The sequence below is a fragment of the Lynx rufus genome, unplaced genomic scaffold (assembly GCF_022079265.1).
Source record: "Lynx rufus isolate CCGP_SWC_20201006 ecotype Redwood Valley unplaced genomic scaffold, mLynRuf1.p SCAF_10, whole genome shotgun sequence".
Classification (NCBI taxonomy): Eukaryota; Metazoa; Chordata; class Mammalia; order Carnivora; family Felidae; genus Lynx; species Lynx rufus.
In genome coordinates, this window is record NW_025814824.1 from 28911605 (window position 1) to 28939074 (window position 27470).

General features: G+C 45.9%; 1 protein-coding gene across 1 annotated transcript in view; it reads left to right on the forward strand.

Moving 5' to 3' along the window:
- The window catches only part of AOPEP (aminopeptidase O (putative)), a 344306-nt gene that overhangs the window by 182923 nt on the left and 133913 nt on the right, over positions 1-27470 (forward strand). Inside the window, exons 6-7 of the mRNA XM_047103061.1 lie at positions 8012-8201; positions 12217-12323. Of these exons, the coding sequence (XP_046959017.1) occupies positions 8012-8201; positions 12217-12323 (297 nt within the window). The remainder of the gene's footprint in view (positions 1-8011; positions 8202-12216; positions 12324-27470) is intronic.

Genomic DNA, 27470 nt, shown 5'->3' on the forward strand with positions numbered 1-27470 from the left:
CATCTTGAGGTTTCAGATTCCCATAGTGCCTCTCAGTGGTGGAAGCAACTGATGACCTCCCCTCCACCCCAGTTAAATTTCTAAGTACTCTTGGGGAAATTCCCGCAATTTCTTTCTCTAGACAAGGAACATGGGAGGACGTGGTTTGTGGATCCAAAGAGTGCTCACACCATATTTCAAGGGAAACCCATAACCATGTGGTTCTTACTGAGGGTGGTGCAAACTGCCTGGACATATTCCTTCATTGAAGCAGCTTTCCAGGCTTCCACCTGGCCACGAATGACAGACCTGTACACGCAGCAAAAACCGACTGGATGAGATATTATGGTGCTGAGTTGTGCCATTTTGTTGCTAATATGAGAATGAAGCAAAATGCATTGTTTTATTAAATAAAATTTCCCCTGTATCACAGGGGAAGCTAATTTTATTAGCTCTTTTTATGGGAACAAACATCATCACCCTGGTTGGGGAGGATGGGAGCAGGGGGTGAAGGAGTGGAATCACGTTTTGTCATCCGTGTGCTTTAGTGGAGGCTGCCAACATGTTTTAATTGGTAATTACTTACCAGGAGAGTTCTCCAGATCCTGCAGAACACAGCTCTTGGTTCATGAGTAATTTAGTGATTTCAAAAGACATGCTCAGCTACAATAAATATTGTTCATGTAGTTTTGGTATGGGTAGGTCCCCGGTGTCCAAAACATCAGAGTGTTCAGTAACTTCAAAAAAACCTGTTTCTTGGGGCGCCTGGGTGGCTTAGTTGGTTAAGTGTTCAACTCTTGGTTTTGGCTCTGGCCATGATCTCACGGTCTGAGCCCACGTGGGGCTCTGCACTGATAGCAGGGGGTCTGCTTGGGGTCTTCTCGGTCCTTCTCTCTCTGCCCCACCCGAGCTCATGTGCTCTCTCCCTGTCTCTCTCAAAATAAATAAATAAACTTAAAAAAAAAACAAAAAAACTCTTTCTTTGTTTTCGTCTGTGAAAATCCAAAGACTCCTTAGGTAGACATTGCACATTAGGATTCAGAAGGAAAGGAGTCCAAATCTGGTTGGATAATTCAAATACTAGTTCTACCTATGATTCTTAAGCTTCACTTGTGGCTTTATTTAGCTTTTTAGATCAGCATAACCACGAGATACCAACCGCCACCGCCTTCCTCAGGCAGGGTAGCCCCAGTTAGATGTAGCCAACTCCTGATAGCTCATTGCTAGCACTGTCTCCACTTTTCGTTCAGGGCTGAGGTCTAGACACCATTCCCAATGGACTGATTGGCCAGCGGTGCAGGAGTACGGTGTCTATTGCTCTGCTTTAGCACTCTGCCAAAGACAATCTCTGTTTTCTCAAGTCGGAAGTGGTCTTTGTGTTTGCTAGAACGAGAGGTGGTCTCTGCGTTTTGTTGCTGCCATGCTATGATTTTTCCCATTAGCAAGAGGCCAAGGCCAACACTAAACAAAGTTGTGAAGCGGGCAAAAATGTTTTGGTGTCCCCAGCGCCAACCCTTTTTCCCTCCTTGTGCCTCACTTGGAACCCCATCTCTCCTCCCAGCTGTCATCTGTGCTCAGCTATTGAGCCTTTCTCTGTCTTCCATGAGCCCCATACTGAACCCTGGTAGGATGCACACCTCAGTGTGCAATGAAACCATGAGCTTCTTCACCTAAGGTTACTGCTTTAAACCAGAGAGGAGAAAGATTGTAGCCCCTGTCCATAGGTTTATTTGCTTTGACCTGGGGTTTGAAAAAATTGCTGCCTATTTCCCCCTATTGTTTTCTACTTCCATCTTGTAGTTACCTGTTTCCCTATATTATTATCACCCTCTAATCTACTTCCTTCATCTTGTTATTTGCTTCCCATCTTGTTGTCTATTTCCTCCTTCCTTTTGTAATCTGCTTTTCTCATTTGATCTGTTTCCCCCTCTCCTTGACTCCTTCCCCCTCTCCTTGTCTATTTCTCTGTCTCCTTGTGTGCTCCTCCCATCTTTTTGTCTACTCCCCTTGTCTTTTTATCCATTTCCCCCATCTCTGCATCCCTCATTGTATTATGTTCTTGGCTCCTGTAAACCTTTGAGCTTGCGACCTGCTTTAAACCATCTCTTCTTGAAAAAAATTTCAGAGGATTGTTGCAGGCAGTGAACCTACTCTGTGTGATGCTATAATGGTGGTCACATGTCATACATTTGTCCAAACCCATAGAAAATGCCCCACACCAACAGTGAAACTAATGTAAACTGTAGACTGTGAAAATGATGCATCAAGGTAGATTCATCAATTACAATAACAAATGCACCATTTTGGTGGGGGATGTTGATAGTAGGGGAGGTTATACATTTGTGGGCAGAGGGGTATATAGAACTCTCTGTTCCCTGCTGCTCCGTTTTGCAGAACCTAAGTTTTGAACCTAAGACAGCTCTAAAAAATAAAATCTATTTAGGAAAAGGAACACCAGGAGTTAGCAAAAATGGGTGGGAGATAGAGTCTGGCGTGTTCCTGGCCTCCTAGGGACGGGCCTAAGCACCTTTGCACCTGCTTGTCTAAGCATCCCCTTGTGGTGGTCCTTGAGGGACTCCTGGCATAGGACAGGGTTAGAAAGAATGAGGTGCTACATTCAGGAATTTAGGCCCTTTGAAGGCATCAGAAGTGGAGTGGTAATGTTTTCCTCGCTTTGCCCCCGTCCCTTCCATCCTCACCTGCTTTCCTACAAGGAAGAGGCTGAAGGTCTACCGATCAAAAGTCTGGTAACCCTGGCCGGTTCTGGCTGTGACATACATTTAGGGAACAGAGGTCCCAGGGCATGGCTGGTGGCTTCCCTTGGGTGGACTCTGAAGATGGGGCTCCATCAAGGACATTATTGCACCACTGGGCTTGAGCTAGCACAGAGGGATGGGAGCCCAGAAGTTGCAGATCTAAACCAAATGACCCTGGGCAGAGTTGGGCAGAGTAAGGCTTCAGGGTCAAGACTGTATGAATAGAAATACTCCATTACTTGCTTGCTATGTGACCTTCAGCTAGTCACTTTACCTTTTTCTACCTCACTTTTAGAATCTGTAAAATGGGGATAATAATAAAATCTATCTCCTGAGGTCATGAGATAGATCAGATGAGATGATATATATATATCATATAGTGCCCAGCACATAGCAAGCACTCAAGCAATATGAATCTTTAGAAGGAAGATTTGCTTTTGGTAGAAGCCTCTGGAATGTGGCCTGGGGATTCTCTTAGTCACTCTCTGCTGTAGTTATGTTGGTAGTTTCAGCCAAAATCCATTTAGGTAGGGGTGCCTGGGTGGCTCAGTTGGTTGAGCATCTGACTCTTCGTTTTGGCTCATTTCATGATCTCACAGTTCATAAGTTCGAGCCCCATATCAGGCTCTGCACTGACATCAGAGTCTGCTTAGGATTCTTTCTCTCTCCCTCTCCCTCTCTCTCTCAAAATAAATAAATAAAACCTTAAAAACCTGAATTCATTTAGGAAAATGAGTAGATGTTTTGCCACCTGTTTGCTATTCAGAATTTTTAAAGGAAAACTTATGCTAATGTTAGCCTTTTCTCCCAAACCTAGATCTCAGTGTTGATCAGATGTAGTAGGTTTTCTTCAAGGTTTTAGAGCTGGTTTCTACCTCAAGCTCCTGAAAGTGCCATATCCCTGAAAGAACATTCCCTCATCTCCTACAGCTCCAGTGTAAAGACTACCTTGTGTGACCACAGTGGGATGCCAGATGGGGCAAATGAAGCATAACTAGTTCCTACTGAGCAGTCTCGGAGCCAGATGGGAGCAGGGGCTCTCCAGGTCATCTGGGCCACCCCTTTGCCTTTGGGACCACAGATGCCTCCCCTACATCAGACTGCATGCCAGAGATAGGGACTACAGGATTTCATTGCAGAGAAGAGGGGCTCCAGATTGAGCATTTTTGTTTGTAAACACATTGGTTGAAGTGCTTGACATGTATCACGCTAACCTTAAGGATGAAAGAGAAAACACATTCTGAATCTTAGGGAGTGGTAACTAAGATTTGGTCTCCCTTGCAGATTGCCCCAGGCTACTACGAATTTACTTTTAGCTGTCCAAATTAAATTAGCAAGTAATTAAGTCATGCAAGCAAAAGCTGCTTTCACATGATTATGAGACCCTTAAAACTATCCAGGTTGACTTTGCAGGGAAAAGAGCCTCTTTCCTGGTTTCTTCCTTCCTCCCCATAATGGGACATTGGAGTCCACGTATTGTTGAGATTGTGAAAAACTGAACCGCTAAGAAGTTCAAGCTCGAAGAGTATAAATGTGTTTCCTGGATGCCCCTCCCAAGGATCTGTAGAAAAAGTGAATCTGCTCCTCCTCCCCCCACCCCCCCACCCCGGGGGAATTGGGATCAGCTCCAGTATGATGGGAGGGGTGGCCTTAACCAAAAGCCATTTCCTGTCCCGGTCCCACCCGCAGCCTGCTCTGACCCGCTGGGCGGCAACGTGGAGCTGGAGCCCCTAAGTGCTGTACCTCTCCCTGGGCAGCAAGATGGGCCACGCTGGTCACGTCTCTCTGGACAAAGCTGAAATAAATCACACACCAGCCCCTGCTTAAGATCTGATGAAATTCTCCATTTCCGTTCCAAATTGAATTCCTCCCGAAGGATTGGAGCAGCTCTTGAGAGTAATGAAGGCACTCCTTCCTCCTCTGCTAGAAGCATGTTTTACATTAACAGACACAGCCTTCTAATCTGGATGGAGAGGTAGCTTTTAGGAACAGTCCTGGGAAGCTGTTTTCAGGCCAGAAATGATATTTTTAATCTCGAGGGGCAAGGCAGCAGACATCCACCACCACGTGGCCTCTGTCGGGAGCAGCCCCGCTGGTGGTCTCCTGGGAAAGAATGGGAACACGCGTCCTGCTGTCGTTCTGTGCCGCCCCCCTCCTCTGCCCCCTGTCCTCCTCCGACCACTTGTAGCAAGGGAGAATTTATGATACAACCCAGAAGGCTTCTGCTTTTTGAGAGTTGGAAGTATTACTTTCCTGCCCATCTCTTATTTGGGAAAAGTGATAAACTCTGTGAATTTAAAAAGAAAACAGTTTTTAGGATGAAGATATCATTGAAGTGATTATCTTCATCCTTTGCAGTGATGAATCGACAATTTGGCATATTGTAGAGGCAGCTGACACAGGCCTTTTTAGGGGGAAACAAGACAACCTGTTTTCAAATGGGCCTTGTCAGAGTGAAGACGGATGACCCACTGGCTGATTAGGACCATGAATAAGGTTCTGAGAATGCAGGAATGTGTGAGGAGCCCAGGGGTGAAACTTATAAATCAAGGTTAAGGTAGAAGTAGAAAATTCTAAACATCCATCCTGTTTTGAAGGTGGGCAGGAAGTAGATTATCTGCCGGTAAAGGAGAATTTAATATTACTCCTTAAAGTGAGTTTAAGAGCATTATACTTTTCCTCACTCACTGTTGAAAAAAAAACAACAGGGTAAAAATTGTACGTAACATGAGCAATTCTGACATTTAGGGTCCAGAGGAGGAAATTCTCCTTAAAAGTAAATTCTATTGGTCCTTTTGTGTCAGAATTTTGTTAATAACCCTTGAGAAAGATTATCAAAACCTTACTCCATTTTTAATCCATGTTTTTAATTTAGTTTTAAGAAAGAAGCCATTTTCTTCATAGGGAAATACCACCCCAGAGTCGCCCACAGGTAAAAAGCCAAGCTCAGAGTGCAGACTCCACTGCAGGAGGATTTGGGGTCTGGTTCTCAACTGGAAAATTGCTTTTCAGGGAGAAGGTCATGTTTTCCACTGATAATAGGGTCACTTATATCAAATGAAACACCCTTCCTTCCGACCCAGGAGGATGTTTAAGCTTTGATCTTTCTCCGAAGACAGTAGGAAATCCATATATTCCTGGCTAGGAAGAAGGGCCTGGGGATGGGAAGTGGGAACGTAGGATTCCAGCCACGCCGGTCCGTCCTGAGCCCGGCCAAGACGCACGGAGGCCAGGCCGGGTGGAGTCTCCAGAGCACTGGCAGGTGGGGAGGGAGGTCTGGCGGAGACAACAAAGGCCGTTGGAGGGAAAAGATTAAAGGGCAGGAAAGCGCACAGCCACCCCTCACCCCCCACGCAGCTGCTTTTGTGCATTCCTTCAGGCTCCCTAGACTTTGATATTTGCATAAATGGGCCTTGGCTGGACTTCCACGTTGGGACAGAACAGGGAGCCATCACCGAGGACGGGGCAGGCGTTTTCTTCGTGGACAGTCTGGCCATGACTTCACAGTCATCAGCTTGTGTAACCTTCGTGGGTTGAGTGGACGGGTCAGTCGTCCAGTCTCCGTAACTACGTGCACACCGTCTGTGTCTCTGGCCAGCAGACCCTTCCGATGCAGACTCCTCTTTGAGCCTGTTTACAAGGCCTGCAGTTACTTCTGTTTTGTTTTAGCCAAAAGGGCCAAGCGCTGCCAGCAGTATGTCTGGAATGTTATTTACTTGGTACATTTCTGTGGCTTTCCTTTGTAGCGCTGCACATGCCAGAGCAAGGGGTCATTTACTTGAAAATGCCAGGTTTCACAGTTTGTCTTCTCTATGGGGTGACTTTCTCAGTAAGAAGGTTAGCTCCTGTGCCTGTCAGTTCCTTCCTCCCTTGCTTCCATTGGCCCTCCTGTCCTCCCTTCTTCCCTGCCTTCCTTTTTTGTTTTCTGACTTTGTCCTCTGAACTACTGCTGGTGGCTGCTGCATTGCCCCCCTCCCCCACCCGCCGCATCCTAAATGCCCCAACCACACGTTTTAATTCCTGGGGTTTCTGGTGGACTCTGCTGAGGGCCTGGCAGACACTTCATTTGCGTGCTTGCCCTGTTATTATTTCACATGAAAGCTGTCTTTTTTGGCACACGTGGCTCCTACGATTTCGGTGGAGCTCTCCGAGCTGAATGGGAGATGTTGTGCAAGGGAAATACAGGTGGGGTTTTCTCTACTGGTGGCCGTGGGGGCGGAGGACAAATCTGCGAGCAGTCCCGGCTTGTGCAGAGCCGGCGTGGTAGCAAACAAATGGCTTTTGAAGGAGGGAACCCGTGTGTACAGTTTCTTAATTTGGGAGGTTTCCCAACTGTTCTTGTTCAAATGAAGGAGGAGGGATTTTTTTTTTTTAAGGCAAATTCTTCATTAATAAAAGTGTAAACAAGTCCTGGATAAATGAAAAATGTGGAAGGTGGAAGCAGAGGAGGTTTTCTATCTGCCTCTTCTTTTTTTCAGCCTCCCTTCCTCCCATTTGTCTATGCAATCTAATCATGGTATTTGGGGTTTTAAAACAAGGTATGGAAAATGAGATTAGATAAATCTCCCCAGCTGGGGCCAGCCCTGGGGCCGTTTGCACACCTGGGTGTGTTGGCTCCCCCCACCCCCTGCCTAATTTTGTTATGTCATGTGAATGTATAAGCAGCTACGGATAGGAGATGATACCTTTGAAAATCTTTGCCTTACAGAGACTGGGCCTTCATCTGAGTCTCTCAGAAACCTCACCCATCCACGGCACCTGTTAGTGTGTTAACTCCATAACCAGCCCCAGTCCGAAATGGAAAATTTTTGGTTCCATTCTTCTCGGCCTTTCCTGTCCTTCTGCATGACTTCTCAATTTGCGTGTAAGCTGCTCAGATTTTTGGCTGAAGGGGCTTCTTTGATCACTCTCTTGACAGCATGGGCTTCACAGTCTCACACCTGCTCTTCTTTTACAGTCCAGATTTCAGAGTAAATGCTTCCATTGCCTTGTAATTTCTTCGGCATAAAACTTTGGTGCAGGTTACTCATTACAGGTAATAGCCGTTGGGTGACGGAGACGACTGCTTGGCACAAACGGCCACCTGAACCGCTGCCAGAAACGTAAACTGCCACTTTATTTGTTTCTGAAAGCATCTAAGCTGCAAGGCTATCCGTCATGATCTGGCATGCACATGATAATAACAGGCTCGCCAGGCTGAGAAAGCCGCCCCATGGGGCAACCACGAGGGCAGGCTCTAACAAGACTCTGTGTGTTTTCTCCCCCATTATCCACAGCCCACACATCATCTTCCTCTCTCAGAGCGTCTTGACGGGAAACAGCCATCTCTGTGGGACCCGTCTCTGCCATGAAATCGCTCATGCCTGGTTTGGCCTAGCCATCGGGGCCCGGGACTGGACGGAGGAGTGGCTGAGCGAAGGGTTCGCCACTCACTTGGAAGATGTGTTCTGGGCCAAAGCACAGCAGGTAGGTTTACAGTGACCCTAAGCATTTCCCCACCCAGAGTCAGATTCTCTTCACAGGCATCTGTTCATTCAACAGATATGTAGAGGGCTTATTGTGCACCAGGACTGTGCTGCTTGCTGGGGAGAGAGCTGTGTAAACAGAGAAAAGTCCCTGAGCCCTGGGGGTTCTCAATGCAGGGATAGGAGAGAGAATGGGGAAACAGACAAACACATCTGTAACACGTCAGGTGGTGAGGACTGGAAGGCAGATGAAGCTGGAGAGAGTGGTGGGAAGCTGAGTTTTAGAAGGCACTAGAGGGCTCTCTGATAGTGGACATTTGAGCAAAGACTAGGAGCTCAGGTCAGGCTGTGGCATACCCAGGCACTCCCTTGTGGTTATGGTTGTGGTGATGTTGACTGTGTATGGTTTTGGTTCTTTACTAATAAGATAAAAATTTAAATCGGGAGTTGTCATCTCAGATGTCTGCTGGCAACTAATGAAGACTGAAACTCGGCTGGTGTAATAGGTTAGGGAGGGGTGAGGACTCAGGCCAACTGGGAGCTGCGCATCAGTGAGGGCCAATTGTCATCGTGTGGACGGGAGGGCTCGGGGGAGCCTGGACTCGTAGTTGTTTAAAGGAAGTTCTCAATCTGGATTTTTATGTGAAATTTAGTAATTTAAAGAATACTATGCCAAGCAAACATACCCAGAGGTATGGGAAACACTTTCCCAGTTTACAACCTCTGCTTTAAAGAATTGGATGCCAGTGCTAATGAGGATATGGCAGCTAAACTGGTTCCTGCTTATGTTTTAGTTCCGAATATTTGGTCACTTCTCTTCCCTGCCATCCCCACCCCTTACACGCTTACTGGACTAGTTAACATTTTCTGAAATCTTCAAGTTTGTGCATACCTGTGTGGTTTTGTTCGAGTTCCTTCTGCCTGTTGAAATCCTGTTTATTTTTCACTAACCAGCTCAAGATCACCTACTCTGAATAGCCCAGACTGATCAGTCCACTCCCAATTCAATACTTACTCTTCTAGAAGCTTTGAACTCCCCCCAGTATTTGGTACCTGCCTCTTTTCCCTCACTTTTTTCTTTTTCCCTCGAACCTCGCAACTAGACTGTGACCTCTTCCCGAATGGAGCTACATCTTACTCGCCCTCCCACCCTCTCTGCCCCTTGGCCTGCAGCATGCACCCTGTGTCCCCTGCCACACAGTGAAGAGCAGCCACGTGGCAGGTTTGGGAAAGGTGGCTGGGTTTGGAGTCAGACCAGGTGTGGAATCCCACCTCTGCTGTTCACCAGCTCTGTAAGTGTGGGTAATTTATGTAGCCTCCCTGAGCCTCAGTTTCCTCATTTGGAAAATGGGTATAAGAATAAACATTTGCACTGTGAATGGGAAAATTATGAATGACACATGGAGCTTGTGCAAGAAATACCAGTTCTCCTTTTCTGCTCTCTTTCTCTTTGTATTTTCCACCATCTGACGCACAGTAGACATTTAGCAAGGATTAAATAGGCTAATATCAATGAGCCTCTATCAACATCCCTTTTCTCAGGTGCTTCTGTCCTGAGACAATCAGATTTGTGCTATTCTTGATAAGTGTGAAATTTATTTCAGGCATGTAATGATGATCTCTCTGTTCATCATCTCCATCCCCACAAAGCGCTCCTCCCTTGGCTTTGCCCCTGCCCATAGTTCCAAGGGATCACGCCTGAGTCTCATTGCATAGGTCCTGCCTCTTACTGCCCTGAATATGTCCATCTCCACTAGCAGAGACATGAAGCCAGTCTGGCCTCATCTCACAGCTGCATACCTTCTGTGTGTCCATCTGTGTTAGACCTGTAAAGACAATAAGATGGGTAAGACACAACCCTGCTCTGAAAGAGGTCATAGTTGAACTGTGAAGATAAGAAAAGCACACAGTAGACAATAAGTTAGAAGAGAGAGGTAAACACCGAATATTGTATGGCTTCAAAGGTGGGAGAGGTCAGGTCTGAGCTGATCCAGAAAGTCTTCTTGGAGGAGGTGACTTCTGACATGGGCCTCAAAGGGAAAGCAGGAGTTGAGGTTTCTTTATCCCTCCTTTCCCCTTAACCTGGTGCAGGAGACAACCCACCTCATCATCCTTTACTCTCTGGGCAATAACTCTTCTTTATGTGAAAACACTTTGGTCTGAAATAAAGTGGCCATTCTGGATTTTAGCACAAAGTTTGGAAACATTTCCAGAGCACGTGGATCACTGTAGCTCCTTCCTTGAAGGGAGGTCTGAGTGTGTGCAGCAGACCTCCCAAGCATGAGAGGAGGGCTCTTTGGGGCAGGGAAGGGTGCACCGTCTCACAGGACTCTCCTGGCCAGCAGTGGATGTCACCAGGGGAGAGGTCATGAGGCACACTGGCCACTTGGCTGCCCAAATGACTGTGCTGTGCAGCACTGAACATTAGCAAGCAGGGCAAAGTGGGGAGGGGGAAGTCACTGAATGAGGAGATAGAAAGTGGCATTCCATAGGGAGAAGTGAATTGAGTTAGCTGCAAGATTGTATCATATAACTTGTCATCAACCCTGATAAAAAAATCTAAACTCCTTCACAGGTGTCTTAGCTCAGGCTGCCATAACACAATGCCACAGACTGGGAGGCTTAAACAACACTTGTTTTCTCATAGTTCTGGAGGCTAAAAATCCAAGGTCAATGTGCTGATAGGCTTGAGTTCTGGGGAGACCTTTCTCTCCTAGCTTGGTGATGGTCACCTCTCACTATGTCCTTCCATGGCCTCTCCTCTGCACATGTGGAGAGAGAGCTCTGGCGTGTCTTCCTCTACTTGTAAGGACCCCATTCCTGTTGGACCAGGGCCCATCCTAATAACCTCATTAACCTTAATTACCTACTTAAAGGTCCCATCTCCAAATAGAGTCACATTGGGGGTTAGGGCTTCAACATACGAATTTTCCATAGCAACAGAGCACACAGAACCTATTGATCATCTGGCCTCTGCTGGCTACTTGGCACCTCTGTCCCTCCCCAATAATAGTGTGCTCCCAGCCTGACCATATCCTTCACCATTCTGTAAACACATCACACTCTTTCTAGGCCCCATGAATCTTGCACATGCTTTCCCTCTGCCTGAAATTCCTCCTCCCCTGGCTGACTCCTCCTGTCCCTGGGGATTAGCACAGGCCCCAGCACCTCCTCAGGAAAGCCTTCTGACTCACCTGGCTGGCCAGAGGGCATCTAGATTCTTCCTTAACCTCTACCATGACTGCACTCTAATGGCTGGTGTTCTTATCAGTCTTCCTGGAGTACAGGCTGTGTCCGTAATGTACCCAGGGCCTGGCAGAGACTCAGTAAATATCTGTTGAATGAACCATTAAGGCTCTTTAGTTTCCAGAAATGCCTGTTGATACTGACATTTCCCTCCCTAGTGGATGTTCTGCTGCCCTCCCTTACAGAGACTTTAGCCGCAGGGCCTCATGAGCCCAGTGACAGCCGCCCGATTCTCACTAGCAGGGCAGGGAGTGATGGTGCTCCCCTCCCCCAGACTCAGTCCAGGCAGTACACTCTTTCTGGTTATATGCAGACAGAATCATCTGGGCTGCATTAGCAGGCTCCACTGTAAACAGCCCTTAACAAAACTGAGGGCTGGGAAAAGTAGGAGGTAAATGGAGGGGACCTGCCCCACCCTGTGCAGAAAGACAAAGCAGGAAAGGTCTGGATGGAATCAGAGTGGAAATGGCCCCCTAGGGAAGCCTGCTCTCTTGGGGCCAGGGTTGTGTGAAGGGTGGGTCTAGGACCAGGGGGCGCCTTCCAAACAGCCAGGCCCAGCTCTGTCACCAGCAGAAGAGTGAGCAGCTGGCTCTTTGAGGACCCGCCAGACCCCCTCTGCCCTCTGACTTTTCTGGTGGGGCATAAGGCACGGTGGAGAGACCATCACCCTGAAACTGAGCAAGCTGCTGCTTTGGGCGGCTGTGACCCACACAAGGACAACAGTGACCGTGTTTTGTGCACATGTGTTTGTGTGTCTGTGGCCCAAGCAGCTGGACCCCCACGAGGCCCAGGAGCAGCAGGAGCTGAAGGCTTGTCTACGCTGGTGTCGTCTCCAGGACGAGGTGCGGAACTCCCCGGAGGAGATGCAGGTGTTGAGGTAAAGCGCCAGGTGATCTCTTTACCTTCTCATCCTCTGCCTGCCACCTCCTTCCTTCTCTCCTTCCAGCCACCTCCTGGCCATCTGTGAAATCTGCTGCGTTTCCTTTTTAAATCAAATTGGGTTAGGTCACCACCACCCTCCCCATCCCAGGGATGTGATTGTTGTGTTTTGCGTCTTTCAGGGCTTTGCCTTCTGACATTTTCCTGGTGTCTCTGGCCAGGAAAAAACTAACACAAGGCCGTTTCCAGGACCAAATTCTTCATTTGACATTCTAAGAGTCACTTTATGTGGTGGCTGAGGACTCAGACAAGGTTGGGGTCTGATGACCTGACAAAATAATAAGTAAATAAATAAATAAATAAATAATAAAAGCCAAAAAAAAAAAAAAAACTTTAGGAAAAACTTGATTCCTAAGTGTTTAGTAATAACAGATGTTTGTGTCAATGGGGCCTTTTGTTTCCCGTCTTCCCAGCAGGAGGCCGCTCCCGTGCCTGGGGAAGATTCTACTCCTAGCTCCTGAGTTTTGTTTTCAGAGTGTGACTTGTAGCACTTACTTGTAGGATTACTTCTTGCGCTTTTTCCGTTTTTGCCCCTCTCTGCTTTGCTCATTTCCTTCACTTCTCTAAATAGTTGTTATTCTGAAACCCGAAGCCTAGGCCCTAGGAATGCCACGATTGCTATGACAACAGAAGCTTTCATCCTGCTAGAGCCAAGCATGTGGAATCCTCAGTCTGACAGGTGGGAAAGCAGCCATCCAGCAATAGCCCCTCATTTTTGATGACGACCCTGAAGGCCAGTCCGCCTCCCCAGCAGGGCCGGCCTGAAATGGTTCAGTTGTTGTTGTTTTTAAATGAACACCCCCACTCCACAGTGAGTGTCCACTGAGGCTAAGTCTGAGGGAAACGCATGGGGCCCAGCCCGACCCCAGGGAGGCTGGCTGGTGCTTTTGAGCAGCACTGCAGCCTGGGCGTGGCCACTCTTCCCACAGACAAGTCCCCCCAGCTCGCACGCAAACCTCTGCGGTCCGCTGACTCATCCATTGTTTAGGAGAGCCAGAGCCAGAGCCAGAGCCAGAGCCAGAGCCAGGAGCCCCGCGTCCCCCACCCAACACCACTGTTTGTACACCTCTGCACTCAGCCAGTGGGACGGCTATACCTCCCGTGGGACTGATATGGACAGCGTCCCTGATCTCATGGAGCTTCGACTTAGCGGGACTCTGTCATATTCACAGCTAGTTATGCTGAGAAGTGGCACGAAGGGAAGGTGTCTCTGAGGACCATGAAGGCTTGAAGTAGGAAAGGGCCTGACATGCTGGTGCGGAGGGATGGTGGGGCCAGATGGGCAGAGAGAGGCAGGCAGGAGTCAGGTCAGCAAGCCTTACTCCAAGTGCCTGCAGCAGGGAAGGGTCATGATCTGTCTTGTGTTTTCAGTGCTGCTCTGGCAGTTGGGGGGGGGGGGGGCTACAGGCAGCAGAGGGATGGCAAGGAGAAGGGTTAGAACCCGCAGTTATCCATGCAGGAGATCCTGGGGGTGGGGGGCAGATGCAAGGAATAGACCCATTTGAGACAGCTTTGGGTGGTGGAGCTGCCAGATCTTCGGTCATTGAATGTGGAGAAGAGGGAGATGGGAGTGTCCAGAGTGATTCCAGGCTTTTGACTTGAGCAGCTGGGTAGACGGTGAGGCCATTTGGTGAGACAGCCGAGATACCGGAAGGAAGAATAAAAATCCCAGTTTTGTATGTGTTAAGTTTGGGATGCCAAATAGATACTCAATATTGAGAACTCAGTGGGGTCTACAAGTCAGCAGCTCACTGGAGAGATTGGAACATTCAGACTATAAATACTTAAAACTGAGCACATTGAAATCACCAGGGAGAGAGGACGGCAAGGGAAGAGGTTGGAGGAAGGTGGGGAGCCAGCAGAGGAACTCTGGAAATCAGTGTGGAAGGGGGGTGGGGCATCGTAATGAATGTGAGTTGATGAAATGTGCTCCCAATTTATAAGTAGGCCAACCGCACACAGAGAAGTCATCACACACATGAGGAGAGCCTTATCTCTGCACTCCATGGGGCTGTGATCAACCCAGCCTCTGAGGGCCAAGAGCTTTTCCTGTGTGTATAGAGCTGGGAGAAGAAATACACTATATTTAGACCCTTGTGCTGGAAAGCTTATTATGGCATTTGTTTTTGTCTTAGTATTCAGAAATCGTGTTTGCCTAAATTTAGGCAAACCATGAAATGGCTGCATTTGGAAGATTTGTTGCACATCAGTATAGAAACCAGGGCTATCAGATGCGCTTACGGTGGAGATGAGATGTTTCTGAACCTGCCCCGAGTTACATAGTCTAGGTTTAGTTTACTCCCATCCTGTGGAATTCTCCCTTAAATGGGAACGGAGAGCCTAGAAATAACCGAAAGTGAAAAAGAAAAAAAGCATCAGAGTTATGAGAATTTGTTCTCAGGTTTTATTTTGGTTTAATATGCAAAGAAATCGCTTAAGACAAGACCATAATCAAAGACGCTATCTTTCTCCTCCCTCTCTTTCAAGATACCCCATGGTCTTGAAATGATGGACCAACAACAATTTAGAAGTTTGGTTTGTGTCTTGCTACGTTCCTCATTCCTCGGTGTTGACAGACAAAATGGAAACTTTTCTTACTCATCTTTGCAGTAGCTTTCAACATGGTTGACCACTCCCTCCTTCTAAAACCACTTTCTGCACTTGGCTTCTGTGTGTCACACTCTCCCTGATTTCCTTCTGCTCCGATGCCAGCCCTTCCCCACCCCTCCTGCTGGCTATTCAACATCTTCACTTAGATGACTCACAGCTCAGAAAGAGAGATTAAGGTGTCCAACATCATACAGCTGATAAAGAGCAGAGCAGAGATTGAAACCTAGGGATGGAAACGACCCTCTTTTCCCTAGTCTCTCTCTCTCTCTGCTTTCAAGGAACTCGGTATAGCATTTAGTTGCATTTTAAAAAAAAGACAAAAAACAAAAAACAAACCCTGAAGGTATCTTGAACCATGGAAGGATACGAAGGTTAGGGTTAAAAAAATTATCATTAGGGGCGCCTAGGTGGCTGAATTGGTTAAGCATCTGACTGTTGATTGCGGCTCAGGTCATGATCTCACTGTTGGTGAGTTTGAGCCCCGTGTTGGACTCTGCACTGACAGCGTAGAGCCTGCTTGCGATTCTCTCCCTCCCTCTCTCTCTCTGCCTTTCCCCTGCGTTCTCTCTCTCTCTTTTTCAAAATAAATAAAAAAACTTAAAAGAAAAAAGTATCCTTGGGCCAAGCATCTTTGTCTTTTACACATGAGTGCATGTGTCTGATTATTTCAGTAGCTATAAGAAAAAAAAAAAAACTCAACATTGTGTTGATTATAGATATTGGAGTATTAACAAAGTGAGAAGAGAAAAACTAAAATTGTATTTGGCTCTGACGTGCTAATGTTATAACTGTTTCCCAATTGTGTCTTCCATACACCCGGTGTTGAACATGGCTCTCATCGGATATGTCCTGGATTGACTTGGTTGTAAGATTTCATTTGGTTACAACAGTTCCTGTGTTTTCCTTCTCAGCGTTCCTTGGCTGGGGAGCCTGTAATGTGGCGGCAGGCTCTTGTGGCATGACGATTTGCTCATAGTTTCAAAATGCTAGGGGTCACATTACTCACTCCATGTCTTTTCTCATTTGTTAATTATTAAAGATGCTTTTCCCATAGATGAGAGCCCGGCGACTCTCCCCAGACTCCCCCCCCCCCCCCACTCACCTGTCCACTGACCCTGGACAGAACTGTACAAGGCAAAGCTGATCTTACTGCTATCCTACTCTGCCTGGCCGCCACCACTCTGCTCTCCTGTTGTTTCCACCCCCGCCCCACCCTTGACTGTGCAGCAGTCGTGACTCTTGCCAGGGAAGATGCGAAGGGCCTTCTGTAAGACTCCCATGCCTTTGGTCCCTGGGGCGCTGCTGGATTCTGGCATTCTCTCTCTAAAGAGCTTTACCCTGTGAGTGTTAGTATACTCTGACAGGTCTGCGGGACGGAAGAGCTACAGTGGCAGGGTCAGGAGAAATCTCTGTTGGTTTTTATTGTTTGTGATTTATTATCACTTCCCCTCTTTTCTGGATTCATTGTTAAAGTCAAGCTCATGCTGAGAAAAACGTGAAAATATATCATGTTGAGAAGGCGCTGACAGGCCCAGAGTCTGATGTGGCTCTTTCTCCTAGCTGCTGCCTCCACAGATGATATAATTCTAGAGAAACACCAATATCTTTTCCTACTTTCCTCATAAATGTCTCATTCCCTGGTTGAAAAGACATCCCATAATAATGGGGGGAACCCCACGTATGCAGCTCTCCACAGCCAAGACGAAGTGTGCGTGCCGTGCCGTTGGTTCTGTGGGTTTGCGTGACACCTGAACACTGGATGTTCCATTTAAAACAGTAAGACTTTGGGGGCACCTGGGTGGCTCGGTGGGTTAAACGTCCAACTTTGGCTCAGGTCATGATCAAACGGTTCTCGCGGCTCTCACAGTGAGTTCGACCCCTGCCATCGGGCTCTGTGCTGACAGGTCAGAGCCTGGAGCCTGCTTCAGATTCTGTCTCCCTCTCTCTCTGCTCCTCCCTGCTTGCTCTCTGTCTTCTCTCTCTCTCTCTCACTCAAAAATAAGTAAACATTAAAAAGAAAATAATAAAACAGTAAGACTTTTGAAATCAGTCTATGTGTACACCTCTGGTATGCATGAAGCTTTTGCCTTTAAAGTTTTTCTCAAAATTTTTATTTCTGATCCTTGAAGAACACGGCAGTCTTTTCCCACCCACATGTGGGAACTCAGCCACTCGTAGCCACACAAAGCTGCCTCATGGGAAAGCTCCCATCCTTCCAGAGTCCCTTGTTGCCGTCACGCACCCACCTCCAGCCCAGAGGCTCAGCCTCCGCCGCTCCTCCATCCTGGGGCCAAGACTCCCAGCGTGCCCACCTCAGTCTCCACCAGCCCCACAGCCTGGGAACAAATCTGTTCGCTCTTTCCTGGGCAGCTCCCTTCCCCTTGGTCTTCAGTGTTTATTCCAGACCTTTCCTGCTCTCTCTTCTCTTGCCTCCTGTTCCCCAGGGAAAACTGAAGCCATCAGCCATGTTCTCCCTTCAATTCTATAAATGCATCAACATCCATTTCTCCCTGACCTCTCAGATGCCTGAAGGCAACCTGTCAGTCTTAATACAGTTACAGACAAATTTCTAGTTCCAGAGGTAGAAGTGGAAATGCATGTGCATCGACGCAAGTCTAGAACTTGCATATACCTAGGTGAGCTTTAAACCTTCTGCCCATAAGGAAGAAGGGAAGGGGGGAGGGGATCCATATATGAAGGGAGAATGAAGTTGCCATCACTTTGGGCCATGGGCTGGGGTCATGAGTCTAGGGAAACTTTTTTCCTAAGGCCATTTTGCCCTTAAGATCACCAGATTCTGTAAATGTATTCCGGTCTTTATATTATTGGAACTCCTCTGCTTTGTTTGATACTATTGATAACTCTTGCCTTCTGGGGATCTCAGTCGCCTGGCTTACCTCTTCTGGCTCTTCTTCAGAGTTCTTGTTTTCTCGGGGGCTCCACTCTTAGAGTAGTCTCATCCCTCTGCAGTAGTCTCATCTACACCCCCTGCCTTAGGTGGGATTCCCCAGAAGCAGACCCTGAGACAAGATTCATGGGGAAGAGATTTATTAGGAAGTGTTCCCAGGAGGGGAAGTAGAAGTGAGGAGAAGGAAAGGAGGCCAAGCCAGGATATCAAGTCAAGTCACATAGGATTGCTGTGGAGGCAGTGCGGGTCAGTCTCAGAGTTGTCCCCACCAGGGTGTGGCTCAGCGTGTGTACATCCCTTTGCCTGTCCTCATTGCTTGGACAGATGTACATCCCGAGGTACTTCTGTCTCTTGTGTTTACAGGTAGAAGAACCTCAGGCAACCAGAGAGCCACATCTGACAGAGTCATGGAGAGCAGGACAAGAGCTAATGTGCACCCAGATAATAAAAAGGCCCCACAGAATGTGAGTGGGGCATGGGCACTGCTGACTATACCTCCTCTCTGTGCTGGAGGCTCACACATCCCCAGGCCAGCCCCACTCTCTCTTAAAGATCACATGTGACTGCTTAGCTGCCCACTTGACATCCTCTTTTCCTGCTGGCCCTACAGCCATCTCACACTGGTAACCCTGTCCCATGGGCCCCATCTGCTCACCTCCTATGGTGGTGAGCCCATCAGTGGTGGCTCAGGTTCTCACGTTCATCCCAGGTCGAAAATGGGGGTCTTCCAATTCCTCCCTCCTCTCTCCTCCTTGCCCTGGGAGGGTTTAAGTCATCACTATGAACTTCTCTCACAAGTGTTCTCAGTTGGGCCCTTCTCCACTCCTAATACTGCTGTCTCCCTGGTTAGAACTTAACTCGCTGGCACCAGTCCAACAGCTCCCGAATTGTTCTTTCTGTCTCTAGTCATCAAGTCCGCCTTCCTCACTGCCACTGTGGAGCTTTCCCTGAAACACCTTCTAATTCCACCACCTCCTTACTTAAAACTCTCCAAAAGCTTCCCTTCACCTCCTGGAAAAACTTCCAAGTTCCTTAATACAGCAGGCACAGCCCTGCACGCCACCACTCCTACCTGTTTTTTACAGTCCCTTCTCTTGCCATTTTTTGCTTCACCCCAGCCCCCTCACTGAGGTCATATAGAACCCTACAGTATTAGTTTGCCAGAGATGCCATAACAAAATATCACAGACTGGTATGTGGAAATTTATTTCTTATGCTTCTGGAGGCTAGAAGTCCAAGATCAAAGTGTTAGCAGGTGTGGCTTCTTCTGCAACCTCTCCTCTCTGAGCCCACACATGGTCTTTCCTTTGTGTGCCTGCATTCCTGGTGTCTCTCTGTGTGTCCTAATCTCCTCTCCTTGTAAAGGGTACCAACCAAATGCCTCATTTTAACTTAACTAGCCCTTTAAAGGCCCTGTGTCTAAATCTAGTTGCATTCTGAAGTAGGGCGGGTTAGGGCTTCAACATAAACATTTTGGAGAAATGTAATGCAGCCCATAACATCTACTGTCTGCCTGTTCTTTCTTAACCTCCTTGCCTTGTTTTCATGTGGTCTCTATTAGAATGTCCTCCCCTTATTGCATGACCCCAAACCATCATGATTCAACGCAGATATCACCACATTCCAAAAGTCTCAGGCTCTCTCCTGACAATATAAGCATGTGACCCTCATCTGTACCCCCTAAATGCTCTGGTTGTATCTCCATCCCTCATCTTACTACGTTATTTGATAATTAAATTCAGAATGAGCCATGTTATATTGCCAATTATCGACCCTTTTTAACCTACAAACACATTAGTTTCATATGGTCCAACCTAATGCAACTTTCTTCTGAGTCATGAGCCTTGTGAATCCAGGGACTTCTTCACCTCTGTATACCACAGGGTTTGGCACTAAATGGATACTCAATAAATGTTGAAGAAATGAATGTCCTAGACAACAATGATCTCTGTCCCTGAGGTTCTTTCTATATGATTTGCAGCGTTGAAATATTGGTCAGAAGACAGTAGATAGAAAAACCCTAGTCTGTATCCTTCCTCAGAGTTCTAAGGACTGGGAGATTACTGTTGGCAGGTTTAGCTAGAAAGGGTGGCTGGGAAGATGTGAGGTTTGAACTGGGATGGAAAGAAAGGCTAACATTGAGACTGGGAAAGAGCTGGAAGGAAGGGAACTCAAGGAGCAAAGCATGGCAGGCATAAACAGTGAATTAATTGTGGAAATGGACATTAAAGTGAGAATGAGCTTCCTGGAAAGGATAGCCATCAGGAACCCCATGAGACTTGAAGGGGGCCAGGGAAGGACAGGCTAAGTAATGGAGTTCCTTAGATGCCAGATTCAAAAGTTTGCACGTGACCATCCTGGCATTGGGGAGCTATTTTCAGTTCCAAGAATGACATAATGAAAATGAGAGTTCTGGGAAGATTACCCAGCCTGTGAGATCACACATGATCAGAGAGACAGAGACTAGAAGCCATTTCAGGAACCCACACCTGAATTTAGAAGAGCTTAGGATCCTCTTCCTGGTTGGCCTAGGGCTCTAAGTGGCTCATTTGGGGCTATTCAAAACTGGTTGGAGAGTCCATACAACTTCAGAGAAGGCTTCTAATAATAGGATGTAAAGCTTTCTCTGATTGCAGATAAGGATTGGATTGACCCACTAAAGGAAGTGGTTGAATATGTGGGCTTTGTGAAGTTTGTTATGACTTTAACAGAGTGAAAGGCAATGGTCCCAGCTCCTTATTGGCCAAAGCCTGGTCTGTCCTGCCTCATTTTAGAGAAACAACAGCTGCGAATGAAGGTCTGGACCCTCTCCAGAGCTTGTCAGTCTTCAGGTCTCAACCCCGGAGAGTAGTCTAGGGTTTAGGAAGCCAGAGTGCCTGGATTTGTGTCCTGTTCTGACTCTTCCACTTGCTGAGTGACCTTGACAGAGGTACACAGCATAATAAGCTTTGGTCTCCTCACTCTAACATGGGGATGATAACACAATGGTTTCTACTTTATAGAATAGTAAGAGGGATAATGTGATGAATATGTACAAATCACTTAGAACACATATATTGGGTTGAGTCACAGAGAATTGCCATTTTGGTAGATCTAAAATGGCTCAGTAGTGTCAGTTTCCAATGATTCAACCTACAGTAAACACTCAACACATGTTAGGTACTGTCATCTAGACCCTCTGACACTTGGTCAATATTTACCCAACGAGTGACGGAGGACACAAGGACACAGCCCTCGCAGCCAGCCCCACTCTCTCTCCTGGTTTGTTCTGGTTTCTGTCTCTTCTCTCACTGCTGCTGTCCTCCTCTGGCGAACACAAAGGCACTCTTCTCCTGTCTCTTTAGCAACTGGAGCCTGGAAACACTACTTTTCCTCTTGATTAACTTGGAATTGGCAAGAATGTTCAAAAAGTTAATTTATAAACTTAAATTTTTTTCATTATTTATTTTTGAGAGAAAGAGACAGAGCAGGGGAGGGGCAGAATCTGAGAATCTGAAGCAGGCTCCAGGCTCTGAGCTGTCAGTGCAGAGCCCAACATGGGGCCTGAACTCACAAACCACGAGATCACGACCTGAGCTGAAGTCGGATGCTTAACCGACTGAGCCACCCAGGCACCCCGAAAAGTTAATTGTATTAAGAAGTTAAGAGGATTTTTAAAAAAAATTTTTTAATGTTTATTTATTTTTGAGAGAGTCAGAGACAGAATGCGAGTGGGTTGGGGCAGAGAGAGAGGGAGGCACAGAATCTGAAGCAGGCTCCAGGCTCCGAGCTGTCAGCACAGAGCCTGACGCGGGGCTCCAACTCACGAGCTGTGAGCTCATGATCTGAGCCGAAGTCGGACACGCAACTGACTGAGCCACCCAGGTGCCCCAAGAAGTTAAGAGGATGTTTAAAGAGGGGGTGGGGGAGCAAGAATGCCTGGTTACCAATGAAAAAGATGGGATTAAAAACAAAAACAAACCCCCCCAAAAAGTTTGAACATTAAACAAAGATGCTTAAACTAATAGCTTGAGGCAAGAATTACCTCGGCAATGTTTCTAAGACAAACGGAATCTTCATACCTTCCTGGAACCTACTTTTGGTCTCATCTGTACATCAGGGCCACACTGTTGTCCCCTCTGGTGCTGCTCGCTCGGTACAGTTCCCCTGGCATTCTGTGCAGAATCTGACCACAGCCCTGAGGAGAAAACAATTCTGGCCTCTATGGCTTCAAGCGTTCTTACCTGAGTTCTGACCGCTGGCACTGGCCTGTGCACTTCCTGGGATCTCTACATACATACCTTGGAACGCCTACCCTCCACTCCATCCCTCAAGCCCGGGACCCCCTTCACCCCATTTTTTCTGTCTTGTTCTCTTTTTTTTGAGCTGCGCACACTAGCAAGCTAGCTGTATAGACGGTTTCTACCCTTTCGTGACAGGATGGTGCTGTACCTGTGCCAGCATTTTCTGAAAAACCTTAAGGCTCTCAGCTAGCCAGAAACAGACTCTGCCCTTTCCTGTCTCAAAGGCCAGCTCCCTCCCCCTGAGCTGCCCACTCAGTTCCTGTTTCCTGTTGGAGGGACACCCTCAGTTCACACTTCTTTTACCCGGCAAAGATGATAGACATGTCCTGAATATTTGAACTCAAATAGCACTCCCTGTTCATTTTTCTGAACCATTCCCTGGTTACTCATCACTCAGGTATTTCTAAGGGAGGGATAGAATTCTCCTTGATAGGCCCCTAATTACATATTTACTGTGCATCGTGTTTCATTTTTACCATTACATTTAGTAGGGTTTTTTAAATATAGAAAAACTTAGAGAAGAAATAAAGCAGTTCATAATCACTGCTTAGTTAACCATGGTGTGGGGGTGGGTTTGTTTTGTTTTTGTAATAAAAGTACTAAGAGGAAAACCCAGAGAGTTTAGAAAGGTGTTAATTCCATCCCCACCATTGCAGTCTTCATTCACCCTAAGATAATCTCTGCTAGCATTTTCTTGTGAATCCTTCCAAAAATAAATTTTGTAAGTATACACGCATACTTCTGTATTGCTCCCCCGTGTGCAACTGATTCATTATAACACTATTTGCCTGTGAAATATTTTCCTAAAACATAATACTAGTCCTGTATAATAATAATTCATGTATATAAACCAATCTATAATAATTCACTCTTATTTTGCCTCTGAGGATATCTCACGCACTCAGCCAATCCTAGCATGATGTACACTACATTCATGGCTAGTGAGTGTTAGTTGCCCGCTCAGAAAAACTCTCATCGTCCCTGTACACTTCCCCCCAACACCATCATTTAGTTTGTGTTTTGGCCAATAGTTTTGACCAAGAATGGCTGACAAACAATACAGGTATTTGACTGGACTGCTGCAAGGACACATAAAAAGAATCTTCTATGTGTTAAGTTTTATAAGGGCTTCTTCCTCTTTCAAGTCAGTGGTGGAGGAGATAAAGAATAAAAAAGAGGGATTATATTTCTGTTCAAGATTGCACTGGAGGTTCTAGCCAAGGCAGTTAGGTAAAAAAGTGAAATAGAAGGCATCCAGATTGGAAAGGAAGAAATAAAACTATCTCTTTTTGCAGGCAAAATTATTTTATATATAGGAAATCCTAAGGAATTTTCTCTCCAAAAAACTGGCAGAACTAATAAACAAGTTCAATAAGGTTGCGGGATACAAGATCAATGTACACAAGTCCATTGTGTTTCTATACACTAGCTATAAATGATCTGAAAATGAAATTAAGAAAACATTCATTTGCAATAACATCAAAAATAATGAAACAGTAATAAATTTAACAAAAGAAGTGCACTACAGTGGAAACTACAAAACATTGTTGAAGGAAACTGAAGAATGAAGTAAATGGAAAAACATCTTGTCTTCATGAATTGGAAGACTTAAGATTGTTAAAATGGCAATGCTCAGTGTCAAAATTCCAGCTGCCTTTTTTTTTTTCAGAAATGGACAAGCTGATCCTAAAGTTCATACGGAAATTCAAGGGACCCAGAATAACCAAAATGATCTTGATAAAGATTGAGGACTCATACTTCTCAATTTCAGTACTTACCACAAAGCTACAGTAATCAACACAGTGTGATACTGGCATAAGGACAGACATATAGACCAATGGAATAAAATTGAGAGTCTGGAAACAAACTGTTCTTTCTGTTTATGATCAGCTGGTTTTTGACAAGGGTGCCAAGACCATTCAACGGGAGAAAGAATAGTCTTTTCAACAAATGGCCATGGGGTAACTGGATAGCCACATGCACAAAATGAAGTTAGACCCTCTGCTTCATACCACATACAAAAATTAACTCAACATGGATCAAACCCCTAAATGTAAGAGCTAAAAACATAGGTATAGATCCTCATGGCCTTGGATTAAGCAACTGTTTCTTAAACTAAAGAACAAGTGACCAAAGGGGAAAAAAATCAATAAACTGGACTTCATAAAAATTAAAAACTTTTGTGTTTCAAAGGACTCCATCAAGAAACTAAAAAGACAACCCACAGAATGGGAGAAAATATTTGTGAATCATATATGAGGGACTAGTATTCAGGATATATAAAGAACTCCTATAACTCTTATAACTCAAAAGACAACTCAAATTAAAAATGGGCAAAAGGGGGCACCTGGGTGGCTCAGTCAGTTGAGCATCTGACTCTTGATTTTGCCTCAGGTCATGATCCCAGGGTCATGGGATCAAGCCCCGTGTCAGGCTCCATGCTGAGTGTGGAGTCTGCTTGGGATTCTCCCTCTCTTTCCTTCTGCCCCTCTCCCCCATTCATGTGCGCTCTCTCTCTCTCTCTCTCTCTCTCTCTCTCTCTCTCTCTCTCAAATGATTTTTTTAATGGGCAAAGGATTTAAATAGACATTTCTCCAAAGAAGATATACAAATGGCTAATAAGCACATAAAAAAATGTGACATTATTAGCCATCAGGGAAGTGCAAATCGAAACTTCAGTGAGGTATCACTTCATACCTACTAGGACAGCTATCCTGAAAAGTCAGATAGGAACAAGTGCCACAGAGGATTTGGAGAAATTAGAACCCTTGTACATTGTTGGTGGGATTGTGAATTGGTGCAGCTCCTTTAGAAAGCAGTCTAGTAGATCCTCAGAATGTAGCACATAGGGTTCTCATACAACCCTGCAACTCTACTCCTAAGTATTTACCCAAGAAAAGTGAAAACATAAGTCCAGCCAAAAACATGTACACAAATGTTCATAGAAACATTGTCCTTAAAGCAAAAGTAGGAACAACCCTAATGTCCATCAGCAGATGAATGGATAAATAAAGTGTGTTATATTCGTGCAATGGAATATCATTCAACCATAGAAAGGAATGAAGTACTGTTATGTGCTACAAAAATAGATGACTCTTGAAAACATTATGTTAAGTGAAAGAAGCCAGTCACAAAAGGCCATGTGCTGTATGATTTCATTTATTGGAAATAGTTGGAATAGGCAAATGGATAGAGACAAGAAGTAAATTAATGGTTGTCAGGGACTGGAGTGAAGGGAAAAATGGAAAACCACTGCTAGTGGGTGTGGGATCTTTTTTGGGGGTGATGAAAATATTCTGCAATTAGGTACTGGTGATGGTTACACAACCTTATGAATATACTAAAACCAGTGAATTATACTTGTTTTTAGTTTGTTTTTTTTTTAATGTTTAATTTTGAGAGAGAACACAAGTGGGGGAGGGGCAGAGAGAGGGGGCAGAGGATCTGAAGCGGACTCTGTGCTGACAGCAGCAAGCCCGATGTGGGGCTCGAACTCACAAACCATGAGATCATGACCTGAGCCCAAGTTGGCCACTTAACTGTACTGAGCCACCCAGATGCCCCTGAACTTTTTTTAAATGGTGAATTTTATGATATGTGAATTATATCTCAATTTTTTTAAAAGAGAGGGATTGATGGAAATCATTGCATATTTTATAACATTTCATAACATCATTTCAGCCTTAGCAGAGTTGACCAGCAGTGTCTGAAGGAGAGATGGAAGATGAAGTTATGGCAGAAGGCAACTGATTTCCTCAGGGCATTGGATGAGCCCCAAGGAGCCATATCTAGCACTGGATGCCTGGAAGATATCTCCATGGGGTTTGTGGTATAACAACCCCACCTAGAGATGAGTCACTTCCAAGAAAGCATCCCTCAAGTACAAGTATATACACATGAGTGTGTGTGTCAATTTGTTTCCACCACATACCGTCCCTTCCATTGTTCTCTTAATAACCTGAGGTGCCTGGGTGGCTCAGTTGGTTGAGCATCCAACTCGATTTCAGCTTAGGTCATGATCCCAGGGTCATGGGATCAAGCCCTGCATAGGGCTCCATGCTGAGTGTGGAGCCCGCTTAAGATTCCCTCTCTCTCTCTCTCTCTCTCTCTCTCTCTCTCTCTCTATCTCTCTCTATCTCTGTGTGTGTGTGTGTGTGTGTGTGTGTCTTCCTCTCTCCCTCCCTCTGCCCCTCTCCCCTGCTCACACACTCTCTCAAATTAATAACCACAATAAAAACTAAAAAAATAATAATAATATAGTCCTGACTCTAGTTCTATTATCAACACATGCAGGGTTTTTTTTTTTTTAACTACTGCAGAATATTCCAGGATATGAGTGTCCCACAACCAACTAACCACTTGTCAACCACTGGACATTTTGGTGATTTCTAGCTTTCTGCTTTTCCAAACAATACTGTGGTGAATGGTCTTACTGTTAATGCACAGCATGTTAAATATAAGACCTAAATAGTACTCAGTTGCCCGCAAGGCTGAGAAGAGAGCTCTTCTCCCAACTACTCATCTTGTTTTACATCCTGGTGCATACTGGGCTTCAAACCCAGGCAAGCCCTCCACCCCCCTGTGGCTACCAGTCCTCAGCTCTGTGCCATTCTCCACCAAGGAGGGAAAGTCCTTCTCCAGCTCCCACAGACCATCTGCTCCTCTTTGAGTCATAAGATGAGATGAATCTTCCCACCATCTCAGCACACAGCAGCACACATGCTGTTGGTGTTCAAAAAGTGCTTCCAGCCCCCCTTACAAAATGAAGCCGGTGTTTGTCTCATTTGTCTCTTTCTGGGATAGTGTCATGGTTTTTTTTTTTTTTTTTATGCAGTACAAAAAAGTTTTCCCTTATTACCTTTTCTCCTGAAATCACCTCCTGTAATTTCCAAGTTCTCTGTATTCCTATGTTCTGAATGTGTATAGCTGATGGACAGCTTGCCTTTCGTCATGATCACCCTAGCCCTGAATAGAGTATGCGGCTCCTTTTAACCTGGATTCTGAGGATTCCAGTTCAGGTTTACTGCATATGCACCTCTCTTGCCTTCGCCCTCTCTCCTAGACTACAACTCTGTAAAAAATATAATGAAAGCCTCTTATGCTTGGATCATATACTCTTACGCTACATCTATCCCCAAATATATGTGGTTGAATAAAATTAAGTTTCCTCTAATTCATTTACGTGTGTGTGTGTGTGTGTGTGTGTGTGTGTGTGAAGTTTATTTATTTATTTTGATAAAGAGAGAGAGCAGGGGAGGGGCACAAAGGGAGGGAGAGAGAGAAT